Below are 15281 nucleotides of genomic sequence, written 5' to 3'. Positions count from 1 at the left end.
GCGTCCGTGGACGCAGAACTGTACGATAAAATGATACCTAGGTAGTGGTGACTTCGACCGTGCATTGGCATAACGATAGACCTGCCGCGCATCGTCTGCAGGGTATGTTCTCCGCTTGTGACATTGCAAAGGCTCCCTGAGACAACTGCAAACACTCGTAAAGAATCTCGGCAGTTGCGCCGCGCAGGAGCTGAAGCCAAGAATGGTTGCGAATTGCACGATACTGATTGGTTGAACATGGCCCTCCTTCCGCGAGCTAGCCCACTCTCCGACGCACGCGCTACCCCGGATTACCTACCCCACAGTCATGCCAGAAACCCCAGATAGACATTCGTGCGACACTGCCGCGTAATGCTCGTGAAGTGGAGTTCTGCTCAGCCGGGATGTGAATGTGGCATTGATTTCCAGACCAAGGCTTGGAAACGCCAACGAAATCGTCGGCCGTGGCACGAGTCTGGACGCGGGCTAGACGACAAGAAGACGTGCCACGTACCAATAGGTGAACGTTGAAGAAGAGGAGCCGAAGCGCATATTTAGATATAACCACCTCTCTGCGCGCATAGTACACTCTCATCGAACTTAACAGCCATTTGTGCTCTTCCGTTTTGGACGAGCGGGTTTATATTTCCGTTGACTTCACCTTCATCTTGCTATAGCGCGAGAACATCGTTTACCTCGCAAAGATGCTCGACGACATCAAAACCCCGAAGACCATGAAGACCGAAGTCGAACGATATGAGGTTGTTTCAGATGCTGAGACAGGCATCGTGAAGCCCATCCAGGAGCCTGCGGCGATGGGAACTGTGACCATCACCGACCTCGACGATATCTTCTTGATTCCAGCCCCTAGCGCTGATCCTCAAGGTTCGTGTACTCTGTAGCACGCAGCTCGTCGCCTCACGTACTGAGTCTTCTCAATAGACCCGTTGAATCTATCGAAGTTTCGCAAGATTCTCTTCATCGTGTTGGTCTCGGTCTTCTCCAGTCTGGGTCTCGCACTCGTGTCCGGATTTGGAGGTCTTCTTACCTGGTATATCCCTATCTATGCCGCAGCTGGAGCTACATATGGTCAGTGATCTCAGCTCCTCACATGCTCTGACTGCGCTGACCGGGTGTGCAGCCGACATAACCGCGCTGATGACGTACCCTTCAATGTTCATGGGCGTAGGCAACTTAGTTTGCATGCCACTCGCTCTTGCGATCGGAAGGCGCCCTGTCTACCTTCTGTCGCTGTTGCTCTTGATAGCATCAGCCGTCTGGGCCGCAAATGCCAAAGACTACAACGAGCACCTTGGCGCTAGGATGCTCCTCGGGTTTGCTGCAGGTCAGAGCGAGGCACTGGTCCCCATGATGATCCAGGTAACGATAGCAAGACAAAGGCGCGAGAAACGTTCTCTAATTAGGGTATAGGAAATCCACTTCGTTCACGAGCGTAGTACTTTCGTGATGTGGCAATCTGCCACGCAGACAGTTCTGTCAGCCGTGTACATCATCTGCGCATCACCAATCGCTGGAGCGGTTGGCCCATCCAACTGGTATTACCTAGGCGCCGGTCTTTGCGCAGCCACGTTCATTGCTTCCATTTTCTGGGTTCCCGAGTCAAAGTACGATCGCCCTCTGACCGCTTATGGTCAATTCTCAGCCGAAGAGGGAGGTGAGCTAGAAGGATGTAGGGCGACTGCACCACAGCCGGCTAAGCTCTCCGAAAGACCGCCTCTGGATAACACAAAATTTCTTCCCCGCACAGTCTGGTCAGATATGCGCATCTTCGTCAACAAACCGGAATGGATGGAAGGTTTCTACGGCTTCGTCAACACCTTCCAGGTCATGTTGTTCCCCAATGTGCTTTGGGCCTTCTGCCTAAACGGTCTTACTATTGGCGTCAACATCGCCATTGGAACAACGTACGGCACGATAGTACACGCGCCTCCGTACAACTGGTCGGACAGCTCCGTATCATACGTCAACGCTGGGCAGATCGTTGTCGCCTTTGTGGCACTCCCACTCCTTGGTAACGGCAGCGATGTCATAATCAAGTGGCGAGCAAGACGCAATGGTGGAGTTCACGAACCTGAGAATCGCCTGTTGCTGCTCTGGATTCCCCTGCTATGTGGGTGCCTTGCCGCCACGTTGTACGGCCTGGCAGCGGAAAACCCAGGAGATTACCACTGGTTCGTCTTCGTATTCGCCAATGCAGCGTATTACTTCGCGTTCGTTGGCGCCAACATCGCTGCAATCACGTACCTTCTTGACTCTTGTAAGTGTTTCTGGATGGACGGCATGTGAGACATACACTGACTTTACATATTTACATTTAGATCCAGCACGCGCTGGCCCTATTCTTGTCGTCATCACGGCTCTTCGAGGCTTCGTGTCTTTCGGCACCAGCTATGGTGTCGCCAGGTTCATCGAGACCGATGGCTACGACGGAACGTTCGGAACGTACGCCGGACTCACGGCACTCTTCGGTCTTTTTGGCATACCTGTCTTCCTGTATGGTAAGAAGATCAGGGCCTATACCGGCAAGTGGGCGATGAAGAAGGTGTCAGGCCACCCTTCCATGTCGCACTGAGAAGACAGTCTGTCGTATGCTCGTGTCACGTCGGCGGAAGATCTACGGAGATACCAGACAGATGAGTGCAGCTGTGTTGTATTGGCGTTGCAGCGAGACTGTTGTGTTGCTGTTTTGGCGTGGCTGGGGAAGCGCGTGCGTCCTAGTCTAATTCAGATATGTTTGAATGTGGATATCGCTCGTAAACCCCTTGATTGGCTTTCGAGCCGTGTCGTATCATGTTATGTGACTGCTTCTGCCTGATCAGTGACGATTGTGGCAGAGGTGGGCTGGCAACGTACACGGGCAATCATGTCAACAACGTAGCATTAGCTTCAAGGTGCTGTATGTCCCTGGAAGGGCCCTTCAACGGCGGCCTGAGAAAGCCGGTAAGTTACGGTCGGTATGGATGGGTACCATGGCCTTGCATAGCAATGTCAGTGTCGGTGTTGGCTAGGTCTTCGTTGGTGATGGATGCGTTGACGCGTCATAGGCATTGTCGGCATCCAGTCGAGTCATTTGGACAGCAGCGCACTATAATCAGAACGCTGAATAGAATCTCGTGATCCTCTTCAGCGCCTTTATCTGGTTGTTGAGCCATGCCGTGATAGATGGCTGTCAGACGGGCACGTTGGGTAAGCTTCGTTGATGTCATAGTTTTTTATTTCAGCTAGCGAGAGAAAGCGGCCTAATCTGGACTAACGCGTCACGCTAGGCACGCGTACCAGATCAGGCGCGTTGGATGCTACTCATCCACCACCTCCCCTACCACCTTGGGCGCGCTCCAAGATCAAGCCACTCTCACACTTAGACTTCCGCCTTGATATACGGGATGCCAGTCAGCTTGAATGTCCTCTCATCCATGATCGGCTTGTTCACCGGCTCGAACCGATTGTGCGGGTCGTCCACTCCGTCTCTTTTCGCAACGTTTGAGCCTGTGTGCCTCGCGTTTGGCCAGTGGGTCGTTCCCACCCAGCGCTCGTACGCATCCTTCTTCCTGCGCAAGTCCTCTTGAGTGGCATCTTCTACAGGCATGTAGCATGTGTAGATTGCAAAACGAGGCTGCTTCGTCTTGGAGCTCAGGTTGTAGTGAGGGGTGCGGGAGTCCCACACCAGCAGATCGCCGGGCTCTGCACACACCTTCGCCCACTTCAGGCCTTTCTTCTCGAGCCACTTCATGCCGTTCTCAGTGAAGCCATACCACTCTGGTGTCCACGCTGGAATGCGTTCCTCGTCCGCCATGTCTTTATGGAACTCGTCGGACAACAGGTGTCCGCCCGGACACACGATCAATCCGCCGTCCTCTGGACCATTGGGAAGCAGATTCACCAAGCCTTGCAGACATCGGAATCCAGGTTTCAATGGGTCTTGGTCTTGGTGAGGCCACGGCTTGTTCGGTGCCAGGTCTGAGCGACTAGAGTGACTGTCAGCTTGTTCGAGGCATGGATGCGCCCAACATACGGCAATGTGAAGTTGATCGCATCAAACGACACGATCAAGTCCTCGGTATTGTAAACCTTCTCAAAGGCTCCTACAACGCCAGGCTCTCCTCGGATCGCCCAAGCAAAGTCCTCGTGGGTAACAGCATATTGGAGGCACATGCCCTTTTCAGTTATCAACGGGAGCTTGTCTTTGTGGACCGTGGACAAGTCATTGCGGTCATAGCCGAGGTTGCTGGAAAATGTGAGTGCTTTACGATATCGCGTTGTGGTGTCTGTACTTACAATCCTTCCAACCAGCTATACATCTTGTCTGCGTACTTATCGGCCCTCTCCTTCGGAATTGCACCCTTGATGACTGCATAGCCATCTCTAGCCAGGTCGTCCCTCCAGTCTCCGAACGTCGTATCCGTGCCATCCACCCTCATGCGCTGATCTTCGACGGCCTTCAGCGTAACCGACGCTGTCTTCGTTGCGGTGGAGATCATGTCGTTGGGTATATTGGTCTTGGGGCTGTTTGCCGAATTGAATGGAACTTGATTGCTGTGTTGGGAAGACTGGCTTGGAGGTCATATTCAACAGTCTTCTCACACGATATCTGAGCGCCTGTGCGATGTGCAGCCTTTGGCGTTGCCCACACGGACCGAACGTGTCTAGGCCCACCTCTCCGAACCCCGATTACGACGACGGCGCATGCGAGATGCACGAACCTGAATACACATTGCGGGGATGTTGGGAGAAGATCTCGTAAAGTGGAGGGTAGAGATCAATTCCAGCAGGTTTCCCTTGCTAGGACGGTGAGAGGTTATCGATTATCAGGCAACCGCTTTCCCGGGATACCACCAACATGTTCGATTTCACTCCGGCACAATATCTTGACACTCCATCAATTCCTCTTCCTGTACACCCATGACTGCGCTCACAATGTCATCGTCAACACCATTTCGGATCATTATTGTGGGCGGTGGTATCGCAGGATTGGCAGCAGCTATAGCCCTTCGGAAGGACAGTCGACAGATTACGATCCTCGAACAATCTCGTCTCAGCGCAGAGATCGGCGCTACGATCTCACTACAACCCAATGCCACAAGGATCCTAGAACAGTCGTGGGGATTAACAGATCTGCTCAACGGCTCGAACGGCACGGTCGACCACGGATTCAGGATCTACAATGCTGACGGCAAGATGGTGAATGAAATACCTCTACGGAGCAAGACGCAGTATGGCGCAGACCGCATCATGTGGCACCGCGAAGATCTCCACGCCTATCTCAAGAAGGCAGCTACATCCATCGAACGGGACGGCCAGCCTGCAATACTGCGTACTTCGGCACGAGTATCTCGGTGTGACTGTGAAGGAGGCAAAGTCATACTTGAGAGTGGTGAGCATTTAGAAGCAGACCTTGTCATTGGCGCGGATGGCATTCACAGTGCTCTACGTACTTCTATACTCGGTCGAGAGGCTCATCCCAAGCCCACAGGTTCCTCGGCATACCGGCTTATGCTGCCAACTGCGATTCTGAACGAGCGCGCGCCTCAATTCTCCGAAAACATCAAACCAGAGGAGCCCTATACTTCTATGATCATGGCACACTCCTGTCGACTCATCATGGGTCCTGCACGCGGCGGATCACTTTACAGTATCGTTGGACTGGTACCGGACGAGCAGATGAACGAGAATTCCGACGAAGCGCAGTCGTGGGTGACGAAAGGACACCCTGAAAAGATGTTGGAAACATTCAAGGATTTCCCCGGCTGGACCAAAGATGCACTCCGGAATGCCGAAAGCATCGGTCTCTGGCAGCTACGCGATTTGGATCCGCTAGATAAATGGCACTCTGGACGCGCGATTATCATTGGGGATGCCGCGCACGCTATGCTACCGACTCAAGGCCAAGGTGCAAGCCAAACCATTGAGGACGCCGAAGCTTTAGGAACGCTCTTCAGTCACATCATCGGCAGGCCATCCAAGGACGAAGTGTCTTCGATCCTAGAAGACGTCTTCAAAAGTAGACACGAACGTGCAAGCTTGATACAGCGATTCAGCCGCGAAGCTGCGAAGCCTGCAACGGAACGAGGCAGCAATGTGATCAAAATGTGAGTGCAAGTCGCGCAGGTTTTTTGGCATGATCTAACCGGGACAGGCACCCTGATGAATTCATGGATTACAACTGCACCTATCGGGGAGTGCATGATTGGGAGCAAAGGCGTTCTATGTCAGCAATAACGGTTGGTCTCAAAACAACAGCAGTGGCTTAGACCAGGTCCCACACTTCGGTCGACACGGGTATTGGCGACACCTGAGCCGCGCCCTCTGAATCGATGTTTCTGCTGCAGTTGTAGACATAGGCGACATGGCTTGATGAGTGAGGCTTGCAATGTGAAACGTGACTACTCCCGAGGATGTTGAAGGTTCGGCAATTGATATGCCGTCGGCTCGATTGATGTGACGGTTCAGACACACCCCGCATCTGAACAAGGGTAGGGGCGCCCACTTTCCGATGGCCGGAAGCCTTGATGCGCTTTGAACTACCTGCTCGTTTTTTTCCCACATTTCCGTTCCTCAGTTCTTGAATTATGTCAGTCGAGATAGCGGTGACCCCAACGAATGCGCGACCCTCGAAACGTAAGTGGACTTCCGATGCGTCAATTGGTGGGCTTCAGTGTCAAGTCTGCCACCGATCATACGAACGTGCCGACCACTTGAACCGACATCTAGACTCACGTAAGTTTCGCTCACCGTTGGCCATCACTCAACGAAATACTAACGATGCACAGACCGCAACGAGAGGTCGTTTCATTGTGAGGAGTGCCCTGCAGCGTTCAACCGAAGGGATTTGCTACTCAGGCATCAAGCAACTCACACAAAGAATGCTAAAGATGGGCTCGTAGGCCCATATCGCGTAGCAGAACGTGCCACGAAGGCCTGTAACTCCTGCGTCGTATCAAAAGTCAAATGCGACAATGGAAGGCCATGCAAACGGTGCCAAAAGAAAAGCCTACCATGCCTGACAAAGTCGCCCGATCCGTCACCGCCCGCTCAAGCAGATGTAGGACAACAGTCAGCGCAAGTGTTTGCAGCATCTGTTGAAGAGCAGAGCAACCCATACCAATTTGACGATGACATACAACTGAACGATGTCTACCTCAACGAGACCAATACTGAGGCGCAAGCTCTACTCGATCTGTACAATACCACTGGTTATACCCAGCATACCATCCCGGCCTTTTTCGAACAGATCATGGTTCCCGCACCAGACTTCTTGGGTAGTGACTACATGCAACCGCCTCCAGATCTGACCGCATGGATGCCAGAGAGTGACTGGCTTGGTCAGGTTGACATTTTTGGCAATGATTTCACTCCAACTGTCAGTCAGATGCTAGAAGTGCAGACATCGCAGGTGACAGCCTTGCCTTCTGCAACGCCGCCTCTTAATACAGATGTTTCTCACGAGAAGATTGATAGCAACTCCGCGAAGAGGCGCCATGCAGTCTTCAAACAGTCTGCCTGGTAAGCCACACTGACCGATAGACCAATCAGCGCTGACCTGCTTTAGGTTCTGGATCCCCGAGCGTAACCAGCACGCTTTCAGCGAGCACGAAAACATCGCTTTGGACGAGCGTAACGTAGATCTTGCCTCGTCACCACACATGCCATATTCTTCCAACGTTGTGATCCCAGATAAGCTATCGCCGGCAGCCCGTGACCGCATCTTCCAATTGGTGTCGAAGACAGCACAGAGCCATATCACCATTCCTTCTTTCCCTTCGGCAGAGTGCGTCGACAAGCTGATCAAAGTTGGAATTGCAAAAAGAACTGAAACGGATGCATGGATCCATCCGTATACCTTCGAAAGCGAGACTGCCCGGCCAGAATATCTCACTGCCTTGGTGGCAGCTGGGTGCGTATGTTTTGGCGTACTCTCGGTGAGCAGGACAGGCTTGGCGCTACAGGAGATAGTCCGAGTCGCGTTGAACAGGCTGGTAAGTCTTTTGCAAATACCAGGCTTGACACCAAGTCGAAGTATGTCTAATACGTCTCCAGTCCGAGAATGATAACAGTGTGATACGCGACCTTGAATATCTCCAAGCTTCGATGCTTTGGCTTGATATCGGGGCATTCTGTGGGTACAGGAGGAAGATGGAAATCGCGGAGAGTAGCTTGCAATCTCTTGTCACGGTAAGAAGCTCTGATATGATAGTGTAACACACGTTGACTCTGTAGGCACTACGGCGCGCCGGTAGATTCGATTACATCCGGTATCCTGCAGTTACACCGTCTGCAGAGGATGGCGACGAGGAACTACATGCAAAGTGGAAGCAGTGGGTGGAGCAAGAATCTTACAAGAGGTATGACAGACACAGTAGACTCTGTTTACCCAGCATCTAATACAGACAGGTTGGTGTATCACTTGTTCGAGCACGATATCCACATGACTATGGCCAAACATCGCCCGCCACTTATCAGCTACGCTGAACTTACGCTCATGTTGCCTGCCTCGAAGACCCTGTGGTTGGCACCTTCAGCAGAGACATGGCGAATGCGCTATCTTGATATGGACGTCGTCGCCAGCGCTCCCTCACTGCAAACACTTCTGAAAGACGAAGCTGCCATACACTGTCTTCCTGCCACCATCGACATGCAAGTCGCTCACTCATCTTATCTGCATGGCATTGCTGCCCAAATCTGGGAGTATACACAGCAATCTGCGCTGATGAACGAGAGCAGCGACGCCGCTTCACAGCTCTGGGCTCGATCTCGTCAGGAAAAACTGTTGGTGTATCTTCTCTCATACTCGATGAAGCTGACACTCCCCCGCAGATACCAATACCTTCAACGCGAAGATCTTGTACCTAGCAAACATCCAGCCGTGACCTGTCTGTTCCACCAATTCTTGCAGATGTACCTCCACGTCAACCTCGATCTAATCACGCGCTTCGCCGGCAAATGCGGTGAGAGCGCTGCCAACAGCGCGTACACTCACCTCTCACCCTGGAGCCAAACCAAAGAAGCCAGAGTCGCAATCTGGCATGCTGGACAGGTAGTCCGAGCTGCGCGACAAATCCCGCCATACCAGATCCGCGGCCCAGATTCCTTCATGTTGTACCATGCCATTATGGTCCTCTGGACATACAGCATGATGACGCGCGACCTAGCGAAGAAGACCGGTACTACGACGCCGATGCGCACACGGCCAAGTTCGCTTCCGGGCAAAGTTATCTACCTCGATGATGCCGCCTCTGATAACCAGGCTGGCGTTAATGCCTTCATTGCTACGAACAGCGGTATACCGTGCCTTCGCATCATCTCTACGCACCAGCCAGTGGCATCGGAGTCTGGAGCGATTGCTCGGCCCGAAATCTGCAACCTCAAGTATCCTTCACAGGTTATGAAGGTGGGCGTTATGCTTCTTGAATCCACACATCCTGACGTGGATCGTGAAACTGGGCCGCCGCTCGTGCGGGCGCTTTGTGGACTGATGGAAGAACTTGGAGGTCTGAGATGAGAGGATTTGGTATATTCCATTGCGATGGCAGGACTCTACGCTTACGATCTTGATTGTCAACATACAGTTCCTTGTCAATCAGCACTGTGCTCGCGCACACCTTGATCAAAAGTCGGGGTGGGGCAGCGAAGTCAAACGAGCGCATTGCAACGAAGAATGAGAGACACTGATCGTAGAGCGATTAAAATGTATTTCGTGATCTCATAAGCCCGAGCACTTCGCGCTAGACCCTTCCATTCCACAGTACCAAGAAAGCAAAAACATGCTTCGACTCAACATCCCTAGACCCACCCGATAGCCATCGGAAGTCCAGTACAGTCCGAAGCCCACGTAACCATCAGAACCGCCGTTCGCCGACGGCAATCATGACAGCATATGTACACCCCACTTAAGCCTTGTTAGAGCCGCGCTTTGAGCCACTCGCAAGATCGGCAAGATCCTCCATGAGATCATTCCAGATCTGCTTCACCATACCCTCACCCTCCTCACGGGTCGAGGTGAATTTGTTGGCGACAGCCTCAGCGATGCCCTGGTAACCAGACTGGTTTGTGTCGGACACTTCGGTCATTGCGGAAGGGGAGTGGATGTGGGTACCGTCAGCGGAGACAGTGTAGATTGTGGGCTGCATGGGGATCTAGGAAGTCATATCGTTAGCACTCTTGCGCGATAAACAAAAGACAGAGAGTGGGACAAGACTTACGGAATCCTCGCTCTCAGCACCCCGGCTGGCAACGTTGGCCCATGGGATGATAGGGACTCTGATGCCCATGGGCGCGCTTCGGCTCTCCAGGTCAAACTCCGGAAAGTGCATAAAGTCCAGGGTACTGGAATCGCCAACGGACTTTAAACTCCTCGATGTGTTAAAGCGGCGGACTTTGTTGCCGGTCTCAGTAGCCTCGGGGACTGGGATGGTTTGCTCGCCATGGAGGCGGATGGGTCCAGCTGAACGATTTGAGGCATAGGGCTTGTCGGTTGTGAGGAGCGATGAAGAGGCAGTCGAACCTGTCATTGACAGCTGACGGACTGTGAGACGAGGGCCCAGAAGGCGGGGGCCGGCGAGGGCGCTGATGATGCGAACGCTAGGTTTTGAGGCGGCCATTGCGAAGATGTGTGTAGTCTTGAGGTATGGGAAGTTGGTGTGAACGAAACGCAAGTGCGCGCGAAGAGGAAGAAGTAGTAGTATGCGAAAGAAGCAAGACGAGCAATTAGTGGTAGATTATAAGACGATAAGGTTTCAGTGACGCAAAGATGCGGGCGTCAGTAAGCTTCTGAAGGCGGCGGGCAATGGGAAGCGCTATCGATCGAACCGGTAGACAGGAACAGGTGTTGAGAGGACAGGAATGACAGCTGAGCTCGCGACACAGTGAGGGGAAGCTCTCCCTTTTCTAAGCCCTCAAGCCTCACAACACAGCAGCGGCGACCACCTTCGGATTCCTTGGCCTGCGTTCTGGAATCTCTACAGAGAGCGGTCAGTGAGCTGTGCTGTACAACGACTCAGGACACCCTCGTGGATTGTCCACTTCATAACGACTGGGCACATCGGGGATGCAGCGTTGGACTCCGTGGTGCTCAGTGGATGGGAGCTTGCTGGGAGGGAGCTTGGGGCACCCACTATACTGCATGTGGCACAAGGGCTGGCCCGAACCAATGGAAGGGACCCACTCTAGCATGCCCAGCACGTCTCCCCCGCACTTTTGATCATGGTCGCAGCGTGCTCAAATAAACCGTCTGATGTCTTGACTGTGACTACGGCACTCGATTGAAGTGAAAATATGATAGTCGTTGAACGTCTACGCACAGCATGTTCGATCGTGATGGCGACCACCTCGAACGCAACGGCGCCAAAATGTCGGTGTAGCAGTTGTTGAGCGCACAGTTGCAGGGGGGATCGCCATAGGTTTAGCGATGTCGGCTCCCTCCCGTCACCATGCACAGGACATACTTGTGCCTGTATGATCGGCTCTCCACCCAGTGCGCATAAGCTTCGGTGACACTTTACTGGGCAAATGAGGCGTGCGATAAGGAGATGCGCCCAGCCTACTCTGTTTTACCAAGACGTCAAGATCGGGGTCTTGTGATACCTGCATGCCGACCTTGCATGTATATACGATGCAATCTGGTTGTGGTGGTGTTGTGCTGGGCAGTATGCATCTCGATGTCGTGCTGGGTCTGCGGCTTGATCCTACTATCCTCGCGATCAATTTTTGTAGCACAGACGGTCAAGGTCGACCAGAAGTTCGAGATTTCTTTCGCAAAGTCTTCCGAAAGGAGTAAAGTGAGGCTGTGAATTCCATGATTAGAAGCGTCCCACCCTGACTAAAGTATACCACTGCCCCACTGCACACCATGTCCACGTACCAAATCTGCACCAGCCGCCTCAAACCAACATTCTCACGCGACTCCACTTACCCAGCGACCTCTCAGACGTCTCCACCATGTCCTCTGGAGTCTGTTTGACCAATTACTAGGACCACCTACTTTCCAAATTTGTCATCAACAAGACAAAAGTCGGCCTGATGGTCTAGTGGTATGATTGTCGCTTCGGGAAATTTATCCTGGATACAGAGTATCTGTTATGTGACAGGCCCCGGGTGTAAGTTGCCACAACCTTGAATATGTGAAGTTTGGAATCTAACGTTTGTAAAGTCGAATCCCGGTCAGGCCCACTCTCCTTTTTTGCTCGTGCAAAGCCCATAGAAGCTCCGCACTTTCTGCGTGATTGTCGGCGTCTTTTTTTTTTAACCCCCTATTTGTATACTCTAAGATTGGAATTCACCTTTTCCAGAAAATGCTTTCTCTCGCTCTGCATGTTTGCTGCCTCCAGACGTGAGGACGAGGACGCATATAGCACAGGGAACAGCTCACAACGAGCATCTTCGCATCTTCCCTGAGGGTCCCAAGGAAAATATAGTATTAGCGACTATCATAACTTGAAGTCCTACAATTTGCCTATCTATATGCGTCTCTGCAAAGCACAAGTCTACGAAACGCGCATTCAGTAACCAGGCTAGAGATCCTCCTGTGCTTGCTTTCACAAACACGCAGTACAGGAACACAAGTGAATGCACGTTGCAAACCATGCGCTTCTAGAATAGCAATCATACTAGATCTCCGGCTGGCGTCCCATGCTGCATGATTAAACTTACATACATCAGGATAATTCTCCAGCGTAGCCAAAGCACCAGTCACATCACATCTCAAACGACCAAGAATCAAAGTGAAGGCTTGAAGCTACATTTCGTGTGGTATATACTCTCGTCTAAATCAAACAGTACAACGCCACCGAGCAAAGACGGCTACAAGCAGGCGTCGAGGCCCATAATCTGCAAAACAAAACTCCTCGATAGTCTCCAATCCGGGGGTATCAATGACCCTTAGGCGCGTACGAAGGCAATGAAAGTGGTATCCAAACAAGAAACATGAAGTAACAGAAGGCACAAGCGCGCATGGTTCGTAGGAACAAGTCGTGATTGCGTCGCAGAATCGTGAAGAGATGAGGGCCGCCAGAGAAGGCAGAGCGTGAAGAAGGACGGTTACCGTCCGTCGTACGAGTCACTAACCCACCCGCTGTTGTTTCCACCAGCGTAAATGGGCTGTTGACCACCCTGTTGGTAGTCGCTCTCTTCTTCAAAGTACTCGCCTCCACTAGAAGCATCGAAACTGCTGCGACCGCTAATGTCGCCATCGTCGTCAGGCGGCCCGGCTGGGAGCTGATCCCACTGTATGCCCGCGAGTGCTGGGTACTGAGCGAGAATGGCAGCAGGCAGAAATGGCTGTGGGGCTTGCATGCCGCCAGCCTGAGGGAACGACTCGAAGCCAGTTTGCCCGGGCATCATGCTACCAAAGTTTTGAGCTGGCATTGGTGCGAACATGCCATTGCCATTGTTCAGTTGCTGGTTCTGGCCATCCCATTCACCCTTCTCGCGCGCCTCCTCTTCGAGTAGCGGACGGATACACACGCGGCCTGCCTCGGATCGGAAGTGACGTCCAAGAGCATCTGCACGGGCGAATCGTCGACCGCAGCCCCAGTTGTTGCCATTCTTGAGGTTGCCACGGCAGACAAACTTCTTCTCGCCCGAATGGAGACCTTCATGTCGCTTGCGATCGTGCTGGCGCGCGAAGGCTTTCCCACAGACACTGCAGACGAACGGACGCTCGTCTGTATGTGTGCGCAAATGCGATCGGAGGTTGTAGGCTCGAGTGAAGCGCTTTGGACACAGCGTGCACTGGAAGGTCGCCGGATGCTTCTGTGTGCGCTTTGGGTTGGAGCCATCCGCCGGCGCAGGTCGCGACGGATCTGCAAGATCCAAGATGTAGTCGCGATTGGGTACGCTTGATGTAGAAGAACGGCGCGAGGATTTATTCGAGGGCGAAGGGGAACGAGACTTGGCAGCGTGGGGGGAAAGTGAGCGGTTCACGTCCGAGCCTGGTGTTGATGCGCGCGAGCTAGCACTGCTGAAAGGATCGGATCTGGCGCGAGTTCTGTTCCGGCTGCGTGCTGTTTCGCTGTTAGAAAAGGTTGGTAGAATTCATTGGACTGCTTACATCTGTCTGGCGGACTCAGCGCATCTATTTGATGCTCGGGCTTGGGTGGCTCAAAGCTTGCTTGCCGTGAAGGCGGTGCAAAGTCAATATTGATTTCCGGCGGCGACATGGCGTCGGCCTGACCGAACTCAGGCACAGGCTGGTTCAGTGAGGGGAACGGCTCAGCTTGACCTGGGTAGCTATTCATGTCTGGAGGCGCATACGGGTTCATGTTCTGGGTAAGACCAAAGGTTTCGGGCTGGAATTGAGGAAGGACTTGTTGATTCTGGGGAAGCAGGCGAGGCGAGATGTGGGGGCTGTTACCCGCGCTCATGTGCGCATTACTGCTGTTCAGGTTGAATCGGTCGAATCCTGGCACAGGGTCCTGGAATAGCTGGGGGTCGTTCTGTGCGTTGATGAGGGGTGATGGTTGCTCATTGTCCAAGCTGTCCTGGTGGTGCAGGTACGGCGAGTTGTGCACCGACGATGCGTGTACAGAGGACGCAGCATCGCTGTTGCCCCTAGACCTAGACCTGTGCTGGCCAAACCCGCCCGCCATCTGCCCCCATTCCGTAATCTGACCGTAGGCCGCGCTGGGGTCTAATGACGTGTGTCGCGAGTGGCCGGGTGATCTGAAGGGGCCTTGGTTCAGGTTCGGCGAAGCATGTGGGCTCGGAGAATGGTGGTTGTTCATGTTGGGCAGCAGGTGCGGCGGGGTAGGCGCGTTGTGCTGTGTGGCTGCCATCTGGTGCATAAGATCGGAAGGGTCGATGGACTGGTTATGTTGCGATTGGCTGTCGAGCATGTGCGGGTCAAGCGTGTTCCCAAGATACGAGGGCAGCGATTGGTTCTGGCCGAGGTCGTTGGCCTGGAAGAAGTTGGCGTAGTCGGCGTTGGTGGAGTTGGCGATGTCGAGTGGGTCGGGCGAGATGTTGCTGCCTTGGGGGCCGAATTGCGGAGTGTTGTGCTGCGAAATGTTCTGCGCAGCTTGGAAGAAAGCTGGGTCGGCAAAGGTGTTCTGCTGGGGGAATGGCTGGCCTTGGGTCGTGGTGAGGAAGTGCGTGTTGTTTAGCCCCGCGCTGGTGACGGCGTACGAGGATGGGTCTTGAGCAGGATCGAAGCCCAGGCCGACGTTGTGCTGGTGCTGGAAGGGCGCATGTGGGCTGGGCGAGGGAGAGTGCGCCTTATGAATGCGCTGGCCGACTGAGGGAGAGCGCCCTCGCTGTTGGATGTCCATGATGTAGGTACTGGATTCGCGTGT

General features: G+C 53.3%; 5 protein-coding genes across 5 annotated transcripts; 2 read left to right on the top strand and 3 right to left on the bottom strand.

Annotated features, from left to right (window-relative positions):
* Window positions 1-683: 683 nt before the first annotated feature.
* On the top strand, window positions 684-2572 carry J4E90_001974 (uncharacterized protein; the record flags this gene model as incomplete). Its single annotated transcript, XM_051431558.1, has 5 exons — window positions 684-864; window positions 922-1068; window positions 1121-1359; window positions 1411-2257; window positions 2319-2572. The coding sequence occupies 5 exons, from the start codon at window positions 684-686 to the stop codon at window positions 2570-2572; spliced, it is 1668 nt and encodes a 555-aa protein (XP_051294692.1).
* A 786-nt stretch (window positions 2573-3358) lies between these two features.
* Window positions 3359-4478, bottom strand: J4E90_001973 (uncharacterized protein; the record flags this gene model as incomplete). Its single annotated transcript, XM_051431557.1, has 3 exons — window positions 3359-3965; window positions 4013-4225; window positions 4276-4478. The coding sequence occupies 3 exons, from the start codon at window positions 4476-4478 to the stop codon at window positions 3359-3361; spliced, it is 1023 nt and encodes a 340-aa protein (XP_051294691.1).
* A 421-nt stretch (window positions 4479-4899) lies between these two features.
* On the top strand, window positions 4900-6248 carry J4E90_001972 (uncharacterized protein; the record flags this gene model as incomplete). Its single annotated transcript, XM_051431556.1, has 2 exons — window positions 4900-6086; window positions 6134-6248. 2 exons carry the CDS (start codon window positions 4900-4902, stop codon window positions 6246-6248), a joined length of 1302 nt encoding a protein of 433 aa, XP_051294690.1.
* A 3636-nt stretch (window positions 6249-9884) lies between these two features.
* On the bottom strand, window positions 9885-10595 carry J4E90_001971 (uncharacterized protein; the record flags this gene model as incomplete). Its single annotated transcript, XM_051431555.1, has 2 exons — window positions 9885-10130; window positions 10197-10595. The coding sequence occupies 2 exons, from the start codon at window positions 10593-10595 to the stop codon at window positions 9885-9887; spliced, it is 645 nt and encodes a 214-aa protein (XP_051294689.1).
* A 2434-nt stretch (window positions 10596-13029) lies between these two features.
* J4E90_001970 (uncharacterized protein) lies at window positions 13030-15257 on the bottom strand (the record flags this gene model as incomplete). The annotated part of the gene is made up of 2 exons (XM_051431554.1): window positions 13030-13994; window positions 14042-15257. The coding sequence occupies 2 exons, from the start codon at window positions 15255-15257 to the stop codon at window positions 13030-13032; spliced, it is 2181 nt and encodes a 726-aa protein (XP_051294688.1).
* Between the last annotated feature and the right edge of the window lie 24 nt (window positions 15258-15281).

The sequence above is a fragment of the Alternaria incomplexa genome, assembly GCF_024043165.1.
Source record: "Alternaria incomplexa strain BMP 0042 chromosome Unknown scaffold_2, whole genome shotgun sequence".
Classification (NCBI taxonomy): domain Eukaryota; kingdom Fungi; phylum Ascomycota; class Dothideomycetes; order Pleosporales; family Pleosporaceae; genus Alternaria; species Alternaria incomplexa.
The sequence above is the reverse complement of the archived record's forward strand: the minus strand, read 5'-3'. Positions and strand labels throughout refer to the sequence as shown.